The 24,986-nt window shown below is 40.3% G+C and overlaps 2 protein-coding genes across 2 annotated transcripts; both read left to right on the top strand.

Annotated features, from left to right (window-relative positions):
• The first annotated feature begins 3,598 nt into the window (after positions 1 to 3,598).
• sema7a (semaphorin 7A (JohnMiltonHagen blood group)) lies at positions 3,599 to 14,137 on the top strand. The gene is made up of 14 exons (XM_074632860.1): positions 3,599 to 3,840; positions 4,326 to 4,465; positions 5,265 to 5,306; positions 5,411 to 5,506; positions 5,757 to 5,859; positions 6,048 to 6,158; positions 6,406 to 6,548; positions 7,494 to 7,672; positions 9,290 to 9,398; positions 10,651 to 10,846; positions 11,041 to 11,153; positions 11,579 to 11,724; positions 11,869 to 11,939; positions 12,033 to 14,137. The coding sequence occupies exons 1-14, from the start codon at positions 3,735 to 3,737 to the stop codon at positions 12,455 to 12,457; spliced, it is 1,980 nt and encodes a 659-aa protein (XP_074488961.1). The 5' UTR covers positions 3,599 to 3,734; the 3' UTR covers positions 12,458 to 14,137.
• A 6,377-nt stretch (positions 14,138 to 20,514) lies between these two features.
• islr2 (immunoglobulin superfamily containing leucine-rich repeat 2) lies at positions 20,515 to 24,825 on the top strand. The gene is made up of 2 exons (XM_074632834.1): positions 20,515 to 20,832; positions 21,532 to 24,825. Exon 2 carries the CDS (start codon positions 21,541 to 21,543, stop codon positions 23,665 to 23,667), a length of 2,127 nt encoding a protein of 708 aa, XP_074488935.1. The 5' UTR covers positions 20,515 to 20,832; positions 21,532 to 21,540; the 3' UTR covers positions 23,668 to 24,825.
• The last annotated feature ends 161 nt before the right edge of the window (positions 24,826 to 24,986 follow it).

Below are 24,986 nucleotides of genomic sequence, written 5' to 3'. Positions count from 1 at the left end.
AGCAGAAAAGGAAATATTAGTCATATGTGGAAATGATTCAGATCAGATGAGTCAGTAAACAGAGTCTGGTATCCAAGACAGGGATCCCCATTTGCGCAATAAATCTCGCAAATACGTACTTAAGGTGATGCCACTGTTTACGTCAGAGCTAATGCCTTTGCTGTGAGCTTTTTATAGGATCGAAAAGGAAATTACTCAGACTGCAACTACTTCGTCTCCTCTTTATGGCAAGGGGAGCAATCAGATATTATTTCACTCACATTAATGAGTCTCATGATGTTTTATCTTTTTGCTGTGGTGCTTCAAGCTGAAGATTTGCTCTTATATGGTAAATGGTTTTCTTCTGTAATATGATTTTCATTTATGTTTGTTACTGTAGTTTCTTCCTACTCATTTTCCTCGCAATAGGCATTTGAAATAAGCACTACGTCTTCACAAACAAGTTCACCGCCTAATATTAGTTCCTATATGCTGTACTGTATTTGTATACATTTACATGATGGCATTTTGTTACCTTTTTTTACTACCCATTTTTTTATTAGCTATTATGCAATGCTGACCACTTTCAAATCCAAGCTAAAGACCAACCTGTTGACCATTGCTTTTAATTAATTTTCTTGTAGATCTAATTAATTTGTTATTTGTTTTATTGTTCTTAGTCTGTGGGCAGACTGGCAGGCGCTGCAGTTACTCTCCACCGACTCCAAAGACCCAGGGCATGATGGGAAACACCTGGCTCGCGTCTGATCAAAGAGCTGATTGGCTCTTAGTTTTGACAGCAAACACCAGGTGTTGTAGAAAGTCACAACTTTCTGAGTAATGTAATATTTAACACTAGATTGTAGGATATTAGTCTCATGTTGTGCAATGAAGGTTTCATCTGTTAACAAACATATCTTGTGTGGTTGATAATAATAGTTATTTTAATAATGAAGGTTATCTATATATAACACTTATCAAAACGTGTGCTCATTATGTGCTTTACAAGGCGGACATAAAAATAATAAAGGATATAGAATCCAATGCCAGATACACTCACATTTCCACATATATTTACAAACAAATAAAAGTTTGGAAATTTGTGTTTGGTGGATTATTTCTCTGTTGTTACAATGCTAATTGGCATTGTATTTTACATCATTGGAAAGCCTGTTTATTTACCTTCACAACGATGTCCAACTTGTAAGGATCATGCTTTTGTGGGATGAGCAGCACAGCTGATTATGTGGGTAGCGCCCAAGAAAAATTTGCCAAAATGCTCTGCCAATGGTAAACAGTGTATTCTCCTGTTGGTACTGACTCTTGTTTTGAGTTTTTTGGTGGATTGGATGATTGAACTCTCTATCAGTAACAAGGAACAAACAAGACACAAACTATGGTGTACGGTCTAAGACCTGAGGCCTGTACTACGAAGCGAGTTCAACATACCCAGGGTATCTTCTCGTTATCTGGCTTCACTAACCCTAACAAACGAGATCTCGCTAAACTGTACTACGAAGCTGGTTATCAACTCGGTAAGTCAACCCAAGGTTTTCCAGTCTGGTTATGAGCGCGTGCACATGAACAGGGTTGTGTCTGCAGCATCTGACAAATCACAGACATGGACAAGTCTACTGACAGGCAGACAGACAGACAGAGCGACACATTTAACAAAGGAAGAGCAAACTATATTAGACAAATACGAAGAAGTTAAACACTTAATCCAGACTAAAAGTAACACAGTTGAAGCTGCCAAATGCAGGAAGAACAGCTGATAAAAGAAAGAACTCCGGATGTGTGAATGCGTTAAAATTAACAGACTTATTAATTTAACGGAACACTCAAAAGTCAGATTTAGTCGTCTAAATATAAATAGCGTTTAAGAGTGTAATAGAGGAAAGGATTACTCATTTTCGTACCCTGTGCAAACTGTGGCGTCTATCATTATTTAAACCTTCTTTCAGCTGTGTCCTGCCTCTCTCGCAGTGTGAAACGGACTCAAGAGGAAGTAAACAAATAGAAATATAAAAATATAAATCAAAGCGGTAAACTACCAAAGCATACAGCCAGCTGTCCTTCCTGCATTCATCAGTTTAAACTGTGTTAATTTAAGCCTGGATTATGACTGTAACTTCTTCATTTGTGTGTAATATTATCATACAATCACCGCACTGAGCTCTGATTGGTCAGTAGGTGGTGCTTTTATACGAGTTGATCTCTTATCTGGAACATAACCTGCTCCGGAGCAGGTTAGCCATTCAGCATCAGTTACCATGGTGATCTACCCCGGTAAGAAGTGAACCAGCTTCGTAGTACGGAAAACCCAGAGTTAACCCTGAAGTTACCTCGATAACCGCAAATCCTGCTTCGTAGTACAGGCCTCTATATATAAAGCGTCTCGAGATAACTTCTGTTATGATTTGACGCTATATAAGTTTGAAGAAACACCATCAGCATGTAGATGATGCGGCTTGGACACATCATCAGTGATGAACCCAGGGTCATCGGGTGTTTCGGGTCTTTGATCATCAGACACCCTCACTTGGCCGACCCAACCGGGTCCCTCTGTGAGGGCTGGTCTTTCCTCTTCTCTTGCCTTCCTGTACTGCTGCTTTAGAGACCTCAGTTCTTTCCTGAGCTGGGTGATCTTAATCTCGCGCCGATTTGGCCTAGCTGTGCTGCTATATAAAAATAAATTTAATTGAATTGAAAGACATATTGGCAATTTACACTTTATTAATTTAATACACTATCAGGAGCCTACCCACATAATCAGCTGTGCTGCTCATCCCACAAATGCATAATCCTTACAAGTTGGACATCATTTTGAAGGTAAATAAACAGGCTTTCCAACAATGTAAAATACAATGACAATTAGCATTGTAACAACAGAGAAATAATCCACCAAACACAAATTTCCAAACTTTTTTTCCCAAGTTTATTATGTAAAATAACTAAACCCATTCAGTGCATTTAAGTGCCATTTTATACATTCTGGATTTTAAAGAAAACATTTTCTGAAATGCAAAAACAAATAACCAAATACATAAAAAAATATTTAAAATTACTTAAAAAAAATTATACATACAACCTAAAACTAAGGCATAAATTGAAATGATAATAATACATAAACATTGAGAAATAGAGAAATAATCCACCAAACACAAATTTCCAAACTTTTTTCCCCAAGTTTATTATGTAAAATAACTAAACTCATTTAGTGCATTTAAGTGCCATTTTATACATTCTGGGTTTTAAAGAAAACATTTTCTGAAATGCAAAAACAAATAACCAAATACATAAAAAAAATATTTCAAATTACTTAAACTAAGGCATAAATTGAAATGATAATAATACATAAACATTGAGAAATAGAGAATGATCCACCAAACACAAATTTCCCAACTTTTTTTTCCGAGTTTATGAATAAATCCCAACGTGGTCTGAAAAAACTACAAATGGCCTACAGATCGGATCTAACAGGAAGTAGTTTTTTCTGTGACTTCCTTTAAAATGATGGAAACTGTTCTGATTTGACTGCAGCATTGTGTCACCGCCCCCTGCTGATGCCGCCTGATCTCATCTACTTTTCCATGCGAGGCGCAGTTCATCTCCAACGAGCCTATGATTTACCTCCATGTTGCTGACAACGCACCTGTCTGTCTGCTCCTCCTCGTCGAACAGAGAGACACCGAAGAGCGCTCAAAACGCAGCCTACAGAAATAAGAGAATTATTCACCATCTAAGGCGCAAAAATGATGCGATTTATTTCCATTTATATTTGCCTTGCTGGAGATTTTCAACTCGTCCTTAATTCCCTGACTCTTGGATCGAAAAACAATCCCAGGCTGCTGAGTACAGGTAATGTGATCATCTATATATCACCTCTTCATCACCTGCATCGACTGCAATGTGTTTTAGATGAATATTCTTGTAAAAATCAATGTCTCAAATCAGTGTAGATGTTTAGCAGAGTCAGTTACAGAGTTAATCCTGTCTTCAAATCCTTTTTAAAGCCTAGAAGCTCTAGTTCAGTTCAACTTTACTCTCTAAAGGGAATGATCACACTGAGAGTAGATGCACTATATTTTATACTTCTAGTGTAACACTTCTGTTTATATTTATTTATTAAATCTACTTTACCTGTTTTATTTGCATTATAACTGTGTGTGTTTTACCTGTTATATGTTTTATCTGCCACGTTTAGTCTTGTCAAGTATTTGTTTTAAAGCACTGACCAGAAGTGGCAACTGTGAATCTCGTTGTATTTAATACAATGACAATAAAGCTTTCTATTCTATTCTATTCTATATATATGTGATAATGTGATGCTTTTCCTCCCTCAGATACAATCAGTGGTGGATTTGAATATCCAGTCAATCAGAACCACAGCCTGTTCTTCTACCATGAAGACTCTAAGGAGATGTATATTGGAGGGACTGGTTTTGTGTGGAAACTTGATGTGGATAATTATAATATTACAGAGGTGGGTGTTTCTGAACTTATAGATTTTTAATTAATCTTTTTATTTTATTTTATCCCCTGCATGTACATTTATTTGCCTGTATACTCTTCATCTAATGGTTTATTGCTCGGCTACCAATATAATTTCTGTGGGTGTGTGTCATGCAGCTGCGTGGGGGTCATAATTAGATGCTGTACTTTAGCAGATGGTTGTCACAGAGCCCATTGTTACAGCAGACTACGTCTGGCAGCGCCCGCTGACAGTTATGGCCTTTCAGAGCCAGCTATATATAACATGTAGTTTTAAGCCAGGAAAGAGCTGCTTATTAACTGCTGGTGTCGAACACATGTCACAAACGGACCCTGATGACACACGGACGTTTCTATAATATAATAATTCAGAAAGGCCAGATAACCCCAAGAATGAATGAGTATAATGGGCTAAGGGTTGTTGATGGTTTTCCAAGAAAATAAAGCAAAAGTGGTTCATTTCTGACCATAAGATAGACACATATCTTCATTTCACTAATGGATACTAGCCTGTGGCTGCAGCAGCTTCTGAAGAAGACATTATCTTGAGTGAAACTGTTTATACCCGAGAAAGAAAACCAGATCGGTTACAGATGTTTCTTCCAGGTATTTCAAACATGTAGCCTAATCGCCAAAAACAAATCGAGCAGAGCTTTAAGTGCAACATTCCTTATCGGTTACTAAGTGATAAGGTGATGTTGTTCATTTTGTCTTTATAAGGTCTCATTTTAAACTCTCCTCAAGTGAAAACGTTGTTAATTTGTCCACCAATTGATTTCCCCCCCCTACAGAAATTTCCTCTGAAAGCCCCGCAGCGGCAACACTGCCAAGAGGTTAGTTATTAGAGAATGGTGCATTATGTGATCAGAAAAGACTTCTCAGCAAGTTTGCTGAATAATATCATGACACTTGGTAATAACAGCTTCTGTGTTTGCAGGGCCAATGTGAAAATGTCATCACTGTAATTGAGAAGTTTCAAGACAGCCTGTTTGTCTGTGGAACAAATGGACGCAAACCGCAGTGTTGGAAGCTTGTGAGTGTCTGCATACGTGTCACACTTACTTTCACATCTGTCTGCCACACTGCAGTCATTGTGTCTGGTTAATTTTACGGGCAACAAAAGGGCGAAGCTGATGAAAGCTTGGGATTGTTTGGTGTGGCGGATGTGGTTCTGATTCAACTTTAATTAGCACCCTGTCTGGGATTTCAGTAGGGTGTTAAGTGTCTGGTCTTTTGATATCCATCACATCTAACTATCAGAATATTCCGTTGACTTTCTACAGTTTTCTTCAGTGAACAACCAGTCGCTAGAGATAGTGGAGAGCTACGAGGGAACGGGCATCTCTCCGTTCGTTCACACACATAACTCCATATCCCTCACAGTAGGTATGTCAAACACGGCTTCTTGCACAACCATACAAATAGCCCATGTTTGTGAAGGTTAAAAAATGTGACCACAGACTTGTGTAACCCCATCAAGTCATGTGTGATAACAGAGTGCACATTCACAGAAATACACTCAATAATTGAACATCTTTGCTCGTTTCCCTTTGATGTCTCTGTGCTATTTTTAGAGGGGGATCTATATTCAGCAGCACCTTTGGATGCTGATGGAAGTTCATTACAATTCAGAAGGAACGCTGGCAGCAGAGCGAATGTCTGGATGTATGACAACTGGGTCTCAGGTGGGTAAATGACAGAAGTCGGAATACAAAAAGATCCCATAAACAGCGGAAATCAACAAGAATTAATATTGCTTCATCTTGCATGAAAATAATGCCCCTCGTCAAACTGTCCAATACTTCTATGTTCTGTCCACTCCTCCGTGCACTTTCATTATCTTTGGCTTTGGTATTGCATGCCAAGCTTTTTTGTCACACGGTGTACTGTAAACAGTGAAGCAGTTCGGTAAACATGTCCTCCTCCTCACAGAGCCCACTTTCATCTCTGCGTCATGGGTGAAGCAGAGGGAAGACCCTGACAACGAGAAGATTTACATCTTTTTCCGGGAAAAGAACTCGGATCACAACCCGGAGGCTGACCAATGGATATCGAGGGTTGCCAGAATTTGTAAGGTAAGCCGGACACTTAAGTGGACTCAGCTTACGTCAATGACGCTCTCATCTTACTCGGCTGCTTCAGTGAATTCCCCAGAACCTCTTCAGGCCTATTTATGCTGGTATTGGTATTCATGAAACTATGACTTTACACGTGAATGGAGAACAGAACAAAGTCTGTGCTCCACGCTTTTATTAGACTTATAATGTAGTACATGAATGAATACATTTTCCATGATGTGCTCACACGCAATTACTTCTTTCTTCTTCTAGTTTCTGTTAGAATAAACAGACATTGAATTGTTGGACACCTCAGCAGAGTTTATTGTTAATGTTCTGTGAGTGTCGGCTGTGTCTCCAACAGTAATCCCTCCTGAATTTGCCAGACAAAGGAGATGAAAGGCCGCTGTTGGTCAAACCAGTTTTGTTTGATGTTGACTTTAATCTGTTTTTATTCCATTAACAATGGTTAAAGGTCGGCCACTATTTACATCAGCTTTACAGAGTACAGTATAACATATTGATATGCTCAGGCTGTCGTCATGGATAACATGATGACCGTGTAGGAAATTAATTATTTACCTGCACTTTGCTTAAAAAAACAAAGGGAGATGGCATTGTCAGAGTGATATCCTGCAGTTACAATGCCAGTCTTTGACAAAGGCATCCACATGATTAATGCAGTGGTGAAGCCATCTGGTGGTTTCCACTACCTGCACCAATGAATCAGCCTCTTCTTCTTCTCCAATTAACTGGCGTGCTATTATTGTGGTGAAATACAATCTTCTCAATACCCTTGTTATTTGACATCTGTGCAAAACAAGACTTGCCCTAAAAGCGGTTAGGTGTTTCATGGTCCGTCTGAACAGAGTCCTATCCAATAACGCTTAGATGATGAATTTCAGTTTGCAAGAAAAGCGAAACAGCGTCTTCCTGGTGTAATTCATTGCTGTCATTTTGCAGGTAGATGAAGGCGGATCAAAAAGATTCTTCCAGAACATGTGGACATCTTTCCTCAAGGCCCGGCTGGTCTGTGGGATTCCAGGGGAGTCGCTGTATTTCAACCGGCTCCAGGACATTCATGTGATGCACGCTGAGGACTGGGAGGACACCAAAGTCTTTGCCCTTTTCACGAGCAGCTGGTGAGACACTTTTTCTTCCTTTATTATCGGCCATTAAGCAACAACACAGACAATGCTGACAGGGTAACACAGAGTGGCTCTCACTTCAAATTGAAAGGTCAGCATTTTTAGATGTTTCCGCCCATGGAGACAAAAGTAACCCTGGCCTGTAGGCTTTGACCCACACAGTATATCTGTATAACAAACACAAAACGGGGTTGGCGACATGAGCTATCTTGTTTGATGAGGGGGAAAAAAAGAAAAATCAAAAGACTAAATCCAGGGCGCCTGGGTTAGCTCAGTTGGTAGAGCGGGCGTCCATGTATTAAGGCTTGGTCCTGATCGGGGCGGCCCGGGTTCGAATCCGGCCTGTGGCCCTTTCCGCATACACTCTCTCTCTCCCCCCTTTCAAGACTCTATCCACTGTCCTGTCATAAAAAATGGAAAATGCCCCCAAAAAAATAACTTAAAAAAAAAAAAAAAAAGACTAAATCCAAATCCACTCCTGCTGAGGTTACTGAATTTACTATTTCTACCCTCTTATGCAAGGGTCCATTCATCAAGATTAGACCCACACATAAGATGAGTATTCATTTCATTCTCTACCACCTTTAAGTCTCTCATTAGGAGATGCACACATTTTCATGATTCTACTTTGTGTACAGTGTGTAGCATCTCCTCCGCTCACTCCTCCCTTTCCAAGAATGCAGTAACGTAAGCCGCCAAGTGCAAAACCGCGGTAACGTCATTCACCTCGCTCAGAGGCCATCCATACCATAATGACACTACTTTAGGAGCAACGGAAGTCAGGCGGCGGCTGGCGGTACCACGGTTTTGCACTCAGCGGCTTACATTACTGCAGTTTCACAAGCATGTTGGAAAACTACGGTGGCCTTCAGGTAGTGTAAAAACACTAAAGGCTCTCTCTAGAGCCAGTGTTTGGTTTGTCCGTTCTGGGCTGCTGTAGAAACATGGCAGAGCAACATGGCAGACTCCATGAAGAGGACCCACTCCCTATGTAGATATAAACCTCTCATTCTAAGCTAATGAAAACACAACGGTTTCAGGTGCTTATACATTAATGAAAACAGAGTTATGAATAATTTATTCTATTTCTGCTAATGGATCCCCTTAATGTTACACACTGTTTCCATTAAAGGGGCGCTCCAGCTGTTTAGTATTGAACTTCTATAAGGTTGCGGGACTCACAGAAGAGTCATATTTTTAAAAGGATGCTCAAAATCAATAGATATCCAGACTTTTGGTGCTTAGTACAGATCAATGCTGTATGACCAAGGGAGTGGCTCTTCTTCCACTCGACCAAGCCCCAGGGCTGTTATGTCTGGAAATGTAATATTTATTAGTAAGTGTAATGGAGGGTTTGATTCGAGGGGTTACATCAATGTTCCATTTTGTGAGTACCGCACCCCATTTAAACGATCTTTCAGAAGTTACTCAGTTCTCCGGTGCCCTATGCCAAACAGCTTTTAAGAATCCAGTCATAACTTGTAAGATCTTCAGCTAACAGACAAACAGAATGAGGCAATGGGACAAAATCATAACCCTAACCACCACCACTAATATACAGAAACAATAAATTGTTTTATGCTAATTTCAGTTATCTTATTTCTCCTCTAGGAACTCCACAGCCGTGTGCATCTATTCAATAAAACAAATTGAAGAAATATTTGGGAACTCAACTTTCAAGGGCTATGAAAAAGAGATCCCCAAACCAAGGCCAGGAACGGTAACTATTTGTTTTGTTTCTATTTTGAATACTTCCTCTAAGGCAGGGGTCACCAACCTTTTTGAAACCAAGAGCTACTTCTTGGGTACTGATTAATGCGAAGGGCTACCAGTTTGATACACACTTAAATAAATTGCCAGAAATAGCCAATTTGCTCAATTTACCTTTAACTCTATGTTATTATTAATAATTAATGATATTTATCTTTGTGAAAACACTGATCATGTTAATGATTTCTCACAACAAATATATAGAAACAGATAAATATCAATATGCAACACTTTATTTTTATATTTTCTCTAAGTGCACATGTTTTTCAAATTTTTCAAACATTTGAAAATGATCACTTCTACGACAGTCTTGTGAAATCACAATATCCCATTTTTCTTCTCATTTTCGTTGCGTCTGCTAGCTTGTTTGTATGAGCGCAACAAACGCTACGTTTTGGTCATGCGCACAATACTGACCTTTGAACTATACTAGGTCAGAGTTCATTTATATTAAACACAAAAAACATTTTAAATTTTAAGTGTTTTTATATATATATGTTGTCATTTGTAAGTTACATGCAAGTCTGATTTAAACAACAATAGCAAAAAAATAAAATAAATAAAATTTAAAAAAAATAGAGGCAGCTCACTGGTAAGTGCTGCTATTTGAGCTATTTTTAGAACAGGCCAGCGCGCGACTCATCTAGTCCTTACGGGCGACCTGTTGCCCGCGGGCACCGCGTTGGTGACCCCTGCTCTAAGGGTTTTATTTTTGTTTCAAACCCTCTTGTGCATATTGTACTGTATAGGCGTATCACATGCTCCTGAGTAAGACTGTAAAAATGTTACATAAATGGGTGGAAACGTAGAAAATGTGTGTCTGTATGACTAATCCCCAACAAATATGGTTCAGTTTAGTTCTTTTACATGAAGTCTATTTGAGTTCAACCCTGTAGTTGAGGAACTGAAGGGGCCACACATTGTGCAAAGTTTCTTCTCATTGTAGTAAACAGTTTACGGTGATGGTTCCTTAAAGGGGGTGGACTTGTTGCTATGTCTTGTAAAGAAAACCTTGTGCCTTCCATATTTTCAACTTATAGCTTGAGGAAATGTTTGTCTGATTTGTTTTTATACAACTTCGGATGCCTTTAGTTTTGTATCCCTGAAGACGTTAGACTTGTTTAACCTACAAACATTCAGTTTATGTTCCCATTTCCTACAGTATACAGACTAAAAAAACTTTGCGCCCATGTATTTCCCAGTGTATAAAAAACAGCAGGACTCTGCCGCTGGCTACTGTCAATATGGTGAAGGATTACCCAGAAATGACTGACTGGGTTCACTCCATGCATCAAGCAGCTCCATTTTATATAAGCAGCAACAACTACACCAAGATAGCTGTGGACCGAGTCCAGGCAGTAGACGATCGCATGTATGACATTCTGCTTCTGGCTACTGGTAGGTTACACTGCTCCCGGTCTTCCGTACTTTGTTAAGATATCATGTCATGTCATGCCTCATGTGTTTCCCTGTTGATCTGGCTCGTAATCACGCTTTGTGGATAAACTCTGTGAGGAACAATGGGCTAAAAATATAGCCTCACTCCCAAAATAACAACGCTACAAAATGCTGTTTGTGTGCTGCTCCAACAGACTCTGGGAAGATCCATAAAGTCTTAGAGGCGGGGTCAGAACCTTTCATCATCTCTGAAACACAACTCTCCAGCTGTTCAACCATACAATCAATCAAACTTGACTCCAAAAAGGTATTTTAAATGTCACGCATTGTGCAGAGCATTTTAATAGCTTTCATCTCACTATTTTGGTTTGACAACTTCACTGTTTTAGTTGACTCTTACGGCTCTCATCAGGCAGCTAGTTTCAGCAAATAAACTCTAAAAACCAACTGTATGCCCAACACCAAACAGCAGACAGACAACATTTCCCTCACAAGTTGGTAGAGACCAAAACAGAGCTAAAAGGAGTGGACATACATCAGAAACACAATTGTGTCATGTCTGCTGGGTGTGTAAATAGACAATTATTTGCAAGCATGTTCCCCATAGAAACTTTATATGGTGATAATATGTCAATGTTGTATTTAAAGCTTCTTGTACTGCACCCAAGTGTCGCAAAAATATATTTATGCAGATTTTTAAGTGAAATTATGTGTCTGTCTGTCTTTGCTCAGAAAAAGTTAGTGGTGGGCTTTTCGGAGAAGATTTCTGTCATGGACCTCCAGAGGTGTCAGGAGTACAACAAGTCCTGTGCAGATTGTGTTCTGGCCCGGGACCCGTACTGTGTCTGGACCAAGTCTGGATGCACCAAGACTGTCCCGTAAGTGTGGACAACGTTAAGAATATTTGTTGATGCAAAGATGAGAACATTTCCTTAGAAACTCAACTGTTTTCCAAAATTCAACAGATTATTTCTCATAAAGAAATGCACTTGTTTGAACGTGTGTTTTGTTTTTGTTCACAGTGGGGCAGTTGACCGGGGCATTCAAAATGTCGTTGATGGGAACATAAGTGTGTGTCCTAAATCAATAGAAGGTAACTATGATGAGACTGTTATTCATGCACACTTGTTAAGGACTCAAAAACTTTTGGTCACATCTCTATTTTATCTTCTTTTTATTCTTGTAGCACCAAAACAAGTAAACCGGACCAGACGGGAAACAGCTCTACCATCAACAGTGGATCTAATGACAACACACTCGGCCCCCCTGGGTGTCCCTTTCTATCTGTCCTGTCCTATAGACTCTTACCACGCTGTCTACACCTGGGAGCACGGAGGCCAGAGCAACCCTTGTCTGCAGATGCAGTCTAACTGCCTGCACCTCATCCCCGCCATGACACAAGAGAACTATGGAGGCTACGAGTGTGTTTCCAAAGAGAAAGACTACACCAAAGTGGTGAAAACGTATCAGCTTACAGAGCAAATGATCCCAGATAGAAATGACAACCATGGCAGAAGCGATACCCCTTTTGATGATGCATCAGCTGCCGTGCCGCAGATGGCGTGGATCACCCTCGGACTGGCTGTAACAGTGATGGGGATTTTCAGATAGGGTGTGCAGGAATGACTATTTAATCTTTACACTCCTTTCTCTTTGAAAAGCTTTTCAGTTGGTTCAGCTGTTTAAAAATGTAGCAGAAACATTCTCATGCCCTTCCTCATTGCTATTGCTCACAGGCCAGGACACAGGTTGCATGAAAGGAAATCCACTTTAACATCAATGAAGCCTATTCAAGCAGGAACTCTCCCGCCGTGAACTTTAAACCGTATTTGTGCAAGTGGTCACATAGCTGTGTTTGGCAGAAAAGGTTAGGTTTTGAAGTCTACAGGAACATGCTGTCGCCAAGTTTCTTTTTAAGGGGGAAGCCAGAACAGGAAGAGATTTGGTGTGATGGAGAGAAAAAATCAGCAGCGGACGGAACACAGCTTGAAGGATCTGAATGGCCTGTATGGTGCCTAACGGTGTTTGTTTTGGTCAGTGACCTCAACATACTTCATGAATTACTGCATTGTTTCATGGAGTACTTCTCTTTCGTTTTAAGACAAGTAGGAAAAAGGGAATGTGTAAGAAGTAATCTGAAGGAATTCCTCTTCACAAGGGCTCAGTCCAGACCAAAGCACACTTTAAAATGTTGTTATCACAAGTGCAAAAGCTGCTGGTCAGAGAGCTACAGACAGTACAGTACACCGTAAGTAGGTGTGGCTGTGTAGTAGTGTGTGCACATGTTGAGGCCAGCTTTTTGGTCTATTCAAGGTCAGAATTTTTTTTTTAAGTTCCTGTGTAAATTCCCTCTGTGGCCCACCCCTGTGCACTGCTGATAAATTAGTTCTGTCAGAGCGGTTAGGGAAGGGTGGAGGCAGCCAGGGACCCTCCCTGAATTTCCCTGTTTTGTTGAACTCTCCCACTGCTGTTGTAACAGTCGGTGGTTAGAGAGGAGTTTGGAAAATGTGCAATGAAAAACTTTTTTGCTGCAGAGCAGACAGTCTGACTTCTAAAGTCATAGGGACCTTGTTCAATTTGCACAGACATTTTTGGCAAAATGTATTTGAATTTTGCATTGACATACAGAAACACATCAACATTAGCTGCAGTGTGAGCGATGTATATATTAGTCCCACATTCCATTTGACGTATCACAGGTTTGAGATGGTTTTTGAAGGTTTTGCATCTACACAGTGTGCACTCATCTGTCATTGAAGTTTTCTATAAGCTATTTTTCTAGTCAGTTATTTATATTAAAGCGAGACTATGTAACTTTCGTCAAACAGTAGCCGCTGTTGCCACAAGTTCTAAAACAGCAATGCTAATAAGTAGAGAAAACCGGATTAGTAATGTCCATTATAAAGCAATATCTGGCTGAAGTTTGCTAACATTAGCTAACAAAAGCTCATATCAGACCAAGTAAGGCAGCAAATTCTGAGTTTATTGACTTAACCAGTGGTGTGTTTTATTGCTTATGTTTTCAACTTTTCATATGTAAAAGGAAGACTTCCTTTCAAAGGTTACATACTCTCAATTTAAACTATTCGTTAAAGTGTTTAAGAACTACTAAGCAAGATATATTTATTGTTAATAGTTTTGGTACGTTCTTTTGTGTTTCACACTGGAGATTTTTATACGTGCAAGCAATATGTGTCCTTATAATTAAAAAAAATTGTATATTTTTGCATAATGAAAAATGTAAGTTATTATTGATTTACTGATTATTAAAATAAAAAAATGGAGCTGAAATCTGTAAAATTGTTCACTTAGAGTCGTAGTCACATACCTCTCTTAAATCAAGAAAGTAGTTTATTCATCCTTAGTAGGTCATGCCTTCATCAGACGTGGCACCCAGTAAACCATGTGCAGCCTGATCAGACTACAACTAAGGATCCTTATCTTAATCTGTCTTATTCCTGGATCTAAAGTCTCTACCCTCCTAATGACGGCAAAGTGAGTACATCGTGTTTATACAAGGAAAATAAATAACAGCACAACTACACTGTATCTCTTTGGCCATCGCTCCACAAACACCCAGGGTGGAGATCCTGCATTCTTCAGATTAAGTAATTGGTTGAAAAGCTTCATTAGAATTCTGCTGTTTGTATTCCTGTCATCTAAAATCTAAGATCAAGATTACACGTCTACATGCACAGTCAAATCTGACGTCTGATGTAGAGTATTTCTGAACTCTGACACAGAAATGAACTGCTGGGATTGTTGTGTTACTGAGGTAAAAGCTAAAATGGGGGAGCAGAGTCATCTAGGCGTGCTGTGTTGGCTCTCTTGTTTGCGACCGAACCGTTACTATGTTGTGTTGTCATCCTCAGTTTTGGAAAAAGGGTTTCAACAATGACTTCACATGATATATGAAGTAAAATAACCTACATGTGGTATTAGGCTCCACCAATACCACAAAGTATGTCAGTTGTTTTCATCTGAGGTTACAACACAGACTTTTGACAGCTGAGAAAGAGGCGGCTGTTGTTTTGTTTCCCCAGCGATGTAGGCCACGTCATGCAGTGATGGAATGTAACTAAGTACATTTACTCAAGTATTGTACTTAAGTACAATTTTGCGGTACTTACTTTACTTAAGTATTTCCATTTTCTGCCACTTTATACTTCAACTCCACTACATCTCAGAGGGAAATATTGTACTTTTTACTCCACTACATTTATCTGACAGCTTTAGTTACTTTAAAGATTCAGATTAATAAAAATATAAATAATGATATATCAATTTAAATACCCAGCAATAAAGTTATTGAAAGTAGCTCCACCTTAACCAGCTGCAATATTAAAGGTATAATATGCACCATTTGCTAAAAAACAATCTGTAGGCTGATACAAGCATAATCCCTCTGAATCATCACTTACGCCTCACTAGAAGTGTGTGGCTATGTCTGTATCTACAGAGACCCTGCAGCCTTCTGCCTGGATTTTCTCTTTTCTTCTTATTTTGCTTTACTTGGAACGCTTCTGGGCGTCTGCAAACAGCCTTTAGGCCCCACGTGGGGGTGTAACCAATTACAGCGTGTAGGGTGTGCAGCCCGTTCAGGTGGTCAAATATCGCTGCTTTGTCAAGCCCCTCGGCCTCTGACACCGAGGCACTTTAGCTCTGTTAGATACAAAGCAGCCGTATTTCACGGATGAGAACAGGTTTGTTGCATCGCTGTGAGTTCCCCTGTTCCTCTGTCTCTCCTCTGCTGTGTGCAGTGGCTGCTGTGTGCTGCTATCGGTGTGTCAGTTTGACCGAGGCAGCCTGCCTTTTGGCTGCATTCATTCAAAACCGGGTTGTGGGTTGTGCGGAGGTGTGCGGAGTTAGTTATGTGTTTATTTGTGCTTTGGAATGTAACTGCCGGGAAACAATCAGAAAATGTATTTCTCTGAATCACTGCTTTGTTCCCACTAACAGCGCTCTCTCTCTCTCTCCGTTCAAGCTCGCTCGACAATTGCTGCTCTCTCCATCACTCGCTAGTTGAGCCGAGGAGGAGGGACCAACTTTGAATGCAGTGTGTTTACAAACGGCAACCGACAACGGTTATATAGTATACCTTTAGCATAGTGATGAACGCATTAATGCATCAATAACTATAATCAAGTGATTTCATATTAATCTGAAATTCTGCATAATGACTATTTGTACTTTAAGTATATTTTGATGCTAATACTTTTGTACTTGAGTACGGTTTTGAACGCAGGACTTTTACTTGTAACAAAGTACTTTTACACTGTGGTATTGTTACTTTAAAAGACCTGAGTACTTCTTTCACCACTGACGCATGACTACAGATGACCCACATATTACTGTACATGTGTCTTGTTGTCAGGTCACTTTAATGAAGATCATGGAGTCTCTGGCTTAAGCCGGAGCTGACCTGATACCTGACCAGACAGCTAAGTGCCTCCTGTGGTTAAGTGTCTGTCTGACCTGAAGACTGTAGGTTAGTCATTGTTACAGCCTCTCAAACAAACAAAGGCTCTGTCTGGAGACACCAAAGCATATGAAAGGACGCCATGAGACAGTTATGTGAAAAGAAAACCATCAATTTAGTTTAAATCAGGACAAAAATAACTATCAAAAATGCAACTGAGCAAACAAAGGGTTGGAGATCCCGGTTAAATGAACGAAAGAAGGGGAAGTCGCCAGGCCAGTCTCACAGTGGGCCGTCACACCCAGCTCGTCCCTCTAAACTCACAAAGTAGCTAACTTAAACCAAAAGCACGAAAAAATGTAACTACCAGGGACCTCCAGCCCAAAAACAAAGTAACAAACTAAATGATGTGGGAAAAAAACAAAGGAACATGGAGACGGGAGTGTCCGAGTAGTGCTGCCAGATGGCTTTAGGTGGGGTTTAGGTGGAGATGCAAAACATGTTTTCATATGTCTGTGGTGTCAACGTGGGTCATTGTTTGAGCAACCCTGTTTAATTCAATCCAGACCCTCTCTGCTCAAGCTGGAGGCAACCTTGTATTTATAGCTAAGCATCACTGATATGGTGTTTTGTACCTTCAGAAGCACTTTCAGTATCAACTTCTCGTAACTGTCAGCAGCTCTGAGTCTGGATGGCGCCACTCTGCAGTCTCAACTGTGAGATAGGGTGACAGTGAGCTTCTGGCGTCTGTGCTGTGCTCTGATATGAGCCCAAGTAGACCTTGGTCCCCAGGGAAGAGGGACCACAATTAGCAGCTCCATGTTTTCCTGCTGTGCCTCATGTATGGGAAAGTCTACAGGAAGACTGTAGGAAGGAAATCATGAAAGAAAACAAACAAAAGTCCTTTTTTTTTTTTTTTTCCTAAGCAAGGAAACCAAAGTTATGGTTCAAGGCCGGAACCCCACCCTGTGGATTATAACCAAACTGTACTTGTTGTACATAACAGGAAATTGACATTATCCAAAATTTGATTACTATTTGTTAGAATATACTTTTAATTTAATTACAGGTTTGTTATTAGTACAATAATTAAGTCAAAATGCTCTCTGTAATTACAGCCTTTTGACAGCAGAGGTCACTGTCGTCAAACAGGACTGACATGTTTACAACCTCAACCGTAACTATGGCAACAAAATACCTAACCCCAACCCTCAGACTAAACTTACCCTCATCAGACATAGCCGTCAGTAAACCATTGTCAGAGTACAGACAACACTGTAAATATCTTTAGCTTGATTTGTCTGATTCTTGGATATAAACTCTCAACACTGATTAAAGGGATAGTTTGGGTGTTTTGAAGTGGGGTCGTATGAGGTACTTATCCATAGTCAGTGTATTACTTACAGTAGATGACAGCATCGAGAAATGGACAGGAGCAGTGGCACCGGAGCAAAGCAATACAGTGCTGTGAGACTTTTTCAAAAAGATTTTCCACCTAAAAGAAAGGCTCACCTAAAGAAATCAGAATCAGAATGATCTTTATTGTCATTATACTCAAGTACTATGAAATTTCGCAGGCTTCCTTTGTTGTAGTTAAGATTAAAAACAAATAAAATAGTAATAGTAGCATAAAAAACAGTAATAGCAGTAAAGAATGAAATAAAATATAGAAACAGTAATAGCACTTAAATTAGATTTTTCACATTAACAAAGGTAACAATTTACAGAGGTGGATTTTAAAGACAGATGTTTAAAGAAAAATCTTTGTTTATTATAATTTGTAATAATGTGTTGTATGTGGTTGCAGTCATTGAGGGTGGAGGTGTGTGTGTGTGTGTGTGTGTGTGTGTGTGTGTGTGTGTGTGTGTCTGACAATCTTTGATGCTAAATTTGATGAAAAGTGTATATACATTTAAGTGTTCGCTATAACTGAACTGAAAGTGAACTGTCTCTAGACTGTTTTTGTCATCTGAGCCTGATGGTTTTGGAGAGAGCATTGATTAGTTTCACTCTGAGTTCAGTTCCCTGTCGGAAAGGAGAAGGAAAAGGCTGTCTCACGGCAAGATGAGATATACTTTTTTTAGGTGAGCCTTTCTTTTAGGTGGCTAAAATACTTTTTTCTGCCGTCCACAGCAGTACATTGCTTTGCTCCTGTGTTGGTACTCCTGTGTCTGTTTCTACAAACTGAGGTCGTGCCGACCATCATTTACTGTAGGTAACACACTGACTATGGATAAGTACCTCATACAACCCCACTTCAAAACATCCGAACTATCCCTTTAATATGTGTATGAATATAGAATTTACTTGTTGTATGAGATCTGTCTGTAGTTGCAGTTGTTTGACAGCAGAGGTCACCGTTGTTTAACAGGACTGACTAACGATCAAACCCCAACACTTACCCTAAACTAAACTGACCTTAATCCTGAAACCAATTAGTCTTAAAAGATAGGGTCACATTTTTTCAAATCTGTCTTAAAACAATACTCGCATGCCCATTTATACATTGAACATGTTTTAGCTTGCTATAATCATTCCTCACATTCCTCTCCAAACTTTATTAAGTTAATATGAAGCTTCAGCAGTCTGAGTTGATCGAATCAAGTGAGTATCTTCCAGAGTTACCAGAACACACTGGTGTGTGTAGTTTCTGGAATATCACACACACACAGTCAATAGTTACACTGAAAGTCCTGTGAAACTTTGTCCATAGAGAACAGCAGATATACTGATCTAATTAATCTAAAAAAGAATGAAGTGGGTAGCCAGGATATACTTTAAAAAAGCTTTTGCTTGTAAAGTAAAAACTACAGAATATGAACATTAAGGACCAAAACAATGTCAAAAGAGTCTGAATCTTTAGATTCATGAATTATTCTCTCACTAATTTGACAGTGTATATTGCTCACTTAGTATTGGCCAAGTGGTGTGTTGTTTGTACTGCAGTACACCAGAAGATGGCAGTATTTGAGCAGGAAACCAGTCTCCTCAGATACTAACACTAAACCATATGACCCAAACATTTAAGGAACAATTCTGACTAATAATGTTCATTTAGAAATAATATGTTTAAAGTCATAAGCGACCACATAGGCCTATGTTTAAAAACAAACCAGCAGATTGGCAAAAAAAAATATGTGCATGATTGAGAATGTTTCCGATTAAAAAGATTATGAATAACACATCTGTGATTTACCTTAAAGAGGTTTCTAATCTATTATCTTTCCATGCCACTTCCGGTTGTAACACATCCAATAAAGCTTACAAATCAATTTAGGATTCACATAACATAATGACATGCCATCAAATGATCTGATGTGGTTCAATATTTTGGGTCTTTTCTCTCATTGGACTCCTCTGGATTCAGCCTATTGTCTTTTAGCTTGTTAGTTTTTTTTTATATTAAAGATTAATTCTTATAATGCAGCAGTGATGGAAAATTGTGGTACTCGCAGCACAACTTAACTTAAACCCTGTCGGTGCGTTTAAACTCATGTCTGAGTGCTTTAAAGGTCCCATATTATAAAAAAAGTTAGATTTTAATTATCATTTTTTTTATAAATCAGGCTTAAGTTTTATATAAATACTGTGAAAGTATCGAAACACTCAATCCACAGGGAAATACACACAGCCCGTATTCAGAAACTCTACATTTGAAACAAGCTGTCAGGATTTCTGCCCATTCGTGATGTCACGAATATACAATATTTAGAACCCTTGAAACAATGTTAAACGTAAACATTCTAAATGTGTCCCAGTTTATTTCCTGGTTGCAGTGTATGTGAATGTCATCAGCTGACAGGAAGTACACATGGACCCAAGCTGTTGACTAGCAATGCAATTCTGTTGCAATTCTGTTGCAATTCTGTCAAAATGCGCTAAAACGTAAAAATGTTTGTGCAATGGATTGTCAGAGTTGTATTAACAGAAACTCTGTTTAAAAAAAACTAAAAACGGAGCGTTTCAGACAGAGGGTAAATACAGGTTTATTCAGGTCGACAGTATGAGGAAAATAAAGTGTTTTTTGAACATTAAAGCATGTAAACTTGTTCTAGTAGAAACACAAAATACAAGTATGAACCTGAAAATGAGCATAATATGGGACCTTTAATTAAAGACAATAAGTGGCTGCAGCCAAACCGAATGAGGTCAAAGATTACAGGCTCGGGTCGGGGTTTATAAATTAAACATCCGGATCCTAAATTATGAATGTTTCTCTGAGGATGGAGGACCGGGAGCTTCTGTATCTTTAATAGTGAGGAGAGAGAGATGGGAGAGGCTGCGCGTTCACGCTCCCTTCTTCTCGCTCCGCGGCGTCGGGCACGCGCACTGGATCCCACTCTCACTGGAGAGGAAAAAAAGCTCCGTCGGACAACAGCGAGTCTCCGGGAAAAAAACATGTTGCCTCCGCCGCCCTTCATCAACGATGCTGTCTGCAAAAGTCACGTGAAAGGATCCGCAACATATGAGGACTCTAGTTTTTTCGACCATTAAACTTGTTTCAGAGGATTGTAAACTCTAGGAAGTGATTAAGAAGACACAGGATTTGAAGTTGGACATCTGACAGGTAAGACCATTCAATGCAGGTAAAGGATGATAATATGCATCTAGGTCTAGAGGGGAGAAAATATAATATCGCCCTGTAGGTTAATTGTAACTGATGAATCACATCTATTCATACGTGCAAAAAGCTCCACCTCTATGTAAACTGATAATGGCAATATTGCAATTTAACTCTTGCTAAAAGTAAAATCTTTTTGATTAACTGCAAAAAATCTAAGGTTTCATCACCATAAATAGCTGTCCGAGCTCAGAGCAGGAGCAACCACCTGACCTGAGATTGCTGCAAATATGACACAGTGCATTATGTGCATATGTGTATTTATAACGTGCATAGATGTGCAAAGCTCCTAAAAAAAAACATTTGTTTTTGTGCAGTGCATTGGTTAAAGTGCCATTTGAAACAAAAAGGAAACTTTCCATGCATGCTTTTTCAATCAGATTGTGTGACAGCAGCAGTATTTGTGGTTGTTTTTGTTTTCAGTTTCTTTGATTTTATCAGTTTGTAATATAATCTTGAGCTGCCTTAAAGAGCTTTGATGCCCTTTTAAAAAAAAACATAACCTACTCAGTAAAACATATTTGAGTGGCTATGAGAATTAAAAGCTTCCACAGTGCATTTCCGCTGGTGTAATGGACATAATGGATGAATGTCTGGTAAAAAATTTGACCTTGGGCTAATGTCTAAAATAATTGATGCTTGCAGGTGCAGAAGATGGCGAGACGGCTCCTGCAGGTCCTCGCCTTGTGGACTACCGTGGTTGGCGTTGTGCAGTGCTGTCCAGAGCTCTGCAGCTGCCAGGATAAATTCAACCACCAGTTTGTCGACTGCGTTTCAAAAGAAATGCCGGAGGTACCCGTGGGTCTCCCCGCCAATGTCACCACCTTGAGCCTCTCTGCCAATAAGATCAAATTACTGAGAAGTAAAAGCTTCGTCAACATCACGCAGGTCACCTCTCTCTGGCTGGCCCACAATGAGATAATTACCGTAGAAACGGGCACCTTGGCCCCCCTGGTCCAGCTCCGCAACCTGGACATCAGTTACAACAAAATTGTGCACTTTCCGTGGGTGGATCTGCACAACCTCACGTCCCTGCAGCTTCTGAAAATGAACAACAATGAGATGGTGAACCTTCCCAAGGACGCCTTCTCCAATCTCAAAGACCTGAGGTCGCTGCGCATCAACTTCAACAAGTTCACCACCATTGTGCAGGGAACCTTCAGCCCCCTCCTCTCCATGTCTCACCTGCAGATTTTTAACAACCCCTTCACATGCTCCTGCACTCTGGAGTGGCTGAAGGATTGGATCGCGACGACTAAGATCTCTGTCCCTGAACAAAATTCAATTGTATGTGGGGCCCCTGAACACCTGAAGGGTGCACTGGTTACAGCGCTCCCCAAACTGGACTGTACGGCCCCTGCTGTCACAATAACCTACGAGCCCGACATTGAGAACACGGAGGTCTACGAGGGCTTCATGGTCATCTTAAATTGTGAGACAACAGGGAGCCCTGCGCCACAGGTCAGCTGGGAGGTCACTGCAGGAAACCAGAACTATGTATTCCCCTTGCCCTCCAACGGAGAGATAAATGATGTGCCAATTAATGATAAAACAACCAACAATCGATTCCTCGTCTTTAGGAACGGCACTCTCGTCATCCGTCGGATGAGTAAAAAGGAAGATGGAAATTACAACTGCTCTGCGGTGAATGAGTTAGGTAAGGCGGAGAGCGGTGTTAAAGTGGCTATGGCAGCCACCCAAAAACATGACTCAAAGCCCGATTCTACGGTGGACAAGATCCGCCCATCTGCTAAAAAGCCTGCAGAGCCCTCCAAAAACAATGTGATCAACTGGAGCAAGCCCGACGGCAAGACAAAGGGAAGCCCCGAAGGGTCGTCGGACAAAAGCGCCGGCACGGGGCAGGCCGGCGACGTTTCAAAGGACCCCACCTTTGCGAGCAAGTGCGGCGTGAGAGAAAGCAGTGAATACATCTCCAACCACGCCTTCAACCTGAGCTTGGATGACCTGAAGCAGTACACGTTTGATTTTGGCGTCATTGCGTTAGAAGTGTCGGAGACGGAGGCCAAAGTTCAGCTGAATCCGCTGCAGCTTCCCAGCAGCAAATCTAACCTCCATCTGAGTCACACTGAAAACCAGGAGACGGTGAACAAAGAGGCCTTTGGTGTGTACCAGTCCTCATCCGGCAAAGCCACCCTGGACATGCTCTACCTCTGTGTGAATACAGGTAACGGACACTCCATGATTCAGTGGTCCAATATAGAGGAGGGGGTCAATGCGTACCGCTTCCATGGTTTAGAGCCCGGCACCAATTACACACTGTGTCTCACCTATGGGGGGCAGGACTGCCAAGTCCAAGTAGTCTTCACAACCAGGAGGAAGATCCCCTCCCTTCTCATCATCGTGGTTGTCAGCATTTTCCTACTGGGTCTGGCCACTGTTCCCTTACTGGGAGCCACCTGCTGCCATTTGTTATACAAGTACCAAGGGAAGACCTACAAGCTGATCATGAAGGCCCAGAATCCGGATCAGTTGGAGAAACAAATGACTGGAGATTTTGATCGCAGGGCGTCTTTTGTGGAGTCAGAGAAGACCTTTGACCCCAGCGAGTTAGGCGAGGGAGAGGCCGAGGGAGAGGAAGGGGACGGAGAGGAGGAAGCCGAGGGGAGTGTGGTGACAGAATCCATCCCAGGGTCCTCATCCAAAACCAACCAGGAGGAGTTTGAAGTGGGCTCGGAGTACAGTGACAGGTTACCGCTGGGTGCAGAGGCAGTCAACATCTCGGAGGAGATCAACGGCAACTACAAGCAGCCGAGCCGCTGAGCTCCATCGACGTCTGCTGGCATACTGTAAAAATATTTTACTTTAAAGGTAGCCTACATTAAAGCAGGTAACTCACCCACCATTACTTCTTCATCACGTGACCAACGATGACTTCTCATACAAACAAAAAAAGGTGGATCTTTAATTTTTTTTTGTTACCTCAGAAAGTAGTCAATCACTTGAGCTTGTGACTTGGTTCATGTGACATTTGTAGTCTGCTGTGTAAGGTTGAAATAAGCAACATAAGTTTACAATGCAAGCACAGATTTCTACAGTTTATATAAGACCTCAAAACTGACAGGAAAAGCAGCACAATGTTCCCTTTCTGCAGGACAAACACAGACAGGCGCAAATTGTGCACAAGGCGAAGTTTCAAGTGAAAAAAACGGTATTGAAAATTTAATTTTGGAGAGCAAAAAAACAACAAGTGCCATATATTTTAAAGCCATTTTAAAATAAACTTGACATCAGGGACCAATTGCTCTTTTTTTCTTAGCTGTGCGCGTCTGTGCGTAAAGATGTGGATGAGCGTTTCCATCTCCTCAGGTGTCTCCACTTGACTCGTGCACAAGCAGATATGATATTTGATCAAATGATACTAAATGCAGATTTTTGGTTTCGGTGCTGACCTGCCCGCTGTCCTGTGAGTCTAAAAAAAGGGACATTTCACTTTCAACTGTGTTGTGCTTGACAGGGAAATCCAAAATGTTGTTTTACGTAACGTAAAGGCTTTAAAAAATGTGCGACTTTAACCTCTTTAACCAACCAACAGGGTGCTTCTTGCTCGCTTTTTACAATGAACGTGTCCATGGCATGTCACACGTATTTCCTTGTGTGGGTTTTTCTTAGTGTAGTCTAGAGGACTTTAGATGTTATACTGTCAACCTGTGATGATGTAAAAGCCATGTGAATTGAAATTATTCTTTTTCTTTTCTTTTTTTACGACGGTGAATTTCTATGAAGCCTTTAACAAAAAAGACGCACTGAGCGTCTGGCGGATTCACTGTCTTGTAATTGGATGCATATTATATAATATAGTGAGTTTTTTGTGAATTGTTGTAAAAACGAAACGAAGAACAAAACCCCGTGACTTTTCGATATTTTTTTTATATCATTTTATGTAAGTGGAATTAATAAAACATGAAACTATACAGACTATTTTTCTGGATTTGTCTTTGAGCTTTGCGGATTGAGATGTTTCAGGAAAAAAAAAATAGCCTACATTGAATCTAAATTTATCTCAAATAATAATAATAATAATAAAAACAATTATAATCAAACTAATAGCCTACAATTTCACCAGTTTAAGTTTGAAATTC

The sequence above is a fragment of the Sebastes fasciatus genome, chromosome 4, assembly GCF_043250625.1.
Source record: "Sebastes fasciatus isolate fSebFas1 chromosome 4, fSebFas1.pri, whole genome shotgun sequence".
In the NCBI taxonomy this organism is placed as follows: Eukaryota; Metazoa; Chordata; class Actinopteri; order Perciformes; family Sebastidae; genus Sebastes; species Sebastes fasciatus.
The sequence above is the reverse complement of the archived record's forward strand: the minus strand, read 5'-3'. Positions and strand labels throughout refer to the sequence as shown.

What these genes read in the sequence shown, in the direction of transcription:
- sema7a (XM_074632860.1), top strand. Translation starts at nt 3,735, where the DNA reads ATGATGCGATTTATTTCCATTTATATTTGCCTTGCTGGAGATTTTCAA. An exon ending in TCCCAGGCTGCTGAGTACAG is followed by an intron (nt 3,841 to 4,325) that starts GTAATGTGATCA and finishes TTCCTCCCTCAG; the next exon opens with ATACAATCAGTGGTGGATTT. An exon ending in GTATGACAACTGGGTCTCAG is followed by an intron (nt 6,159 to 6,405) that starts GTGGGTAAATGA and finishes TCCTCCTCACAG; the next exon opens with AGCCCACTTTCATCTCTGCG.
- islr2 (XM_074632834.1), top strand. Translation starts at nt 21,541, where the DNA reads ATGGCGAGACGGCTCCTGCAGGTCCTCGCCTTGTGGACTACCGTGGTT.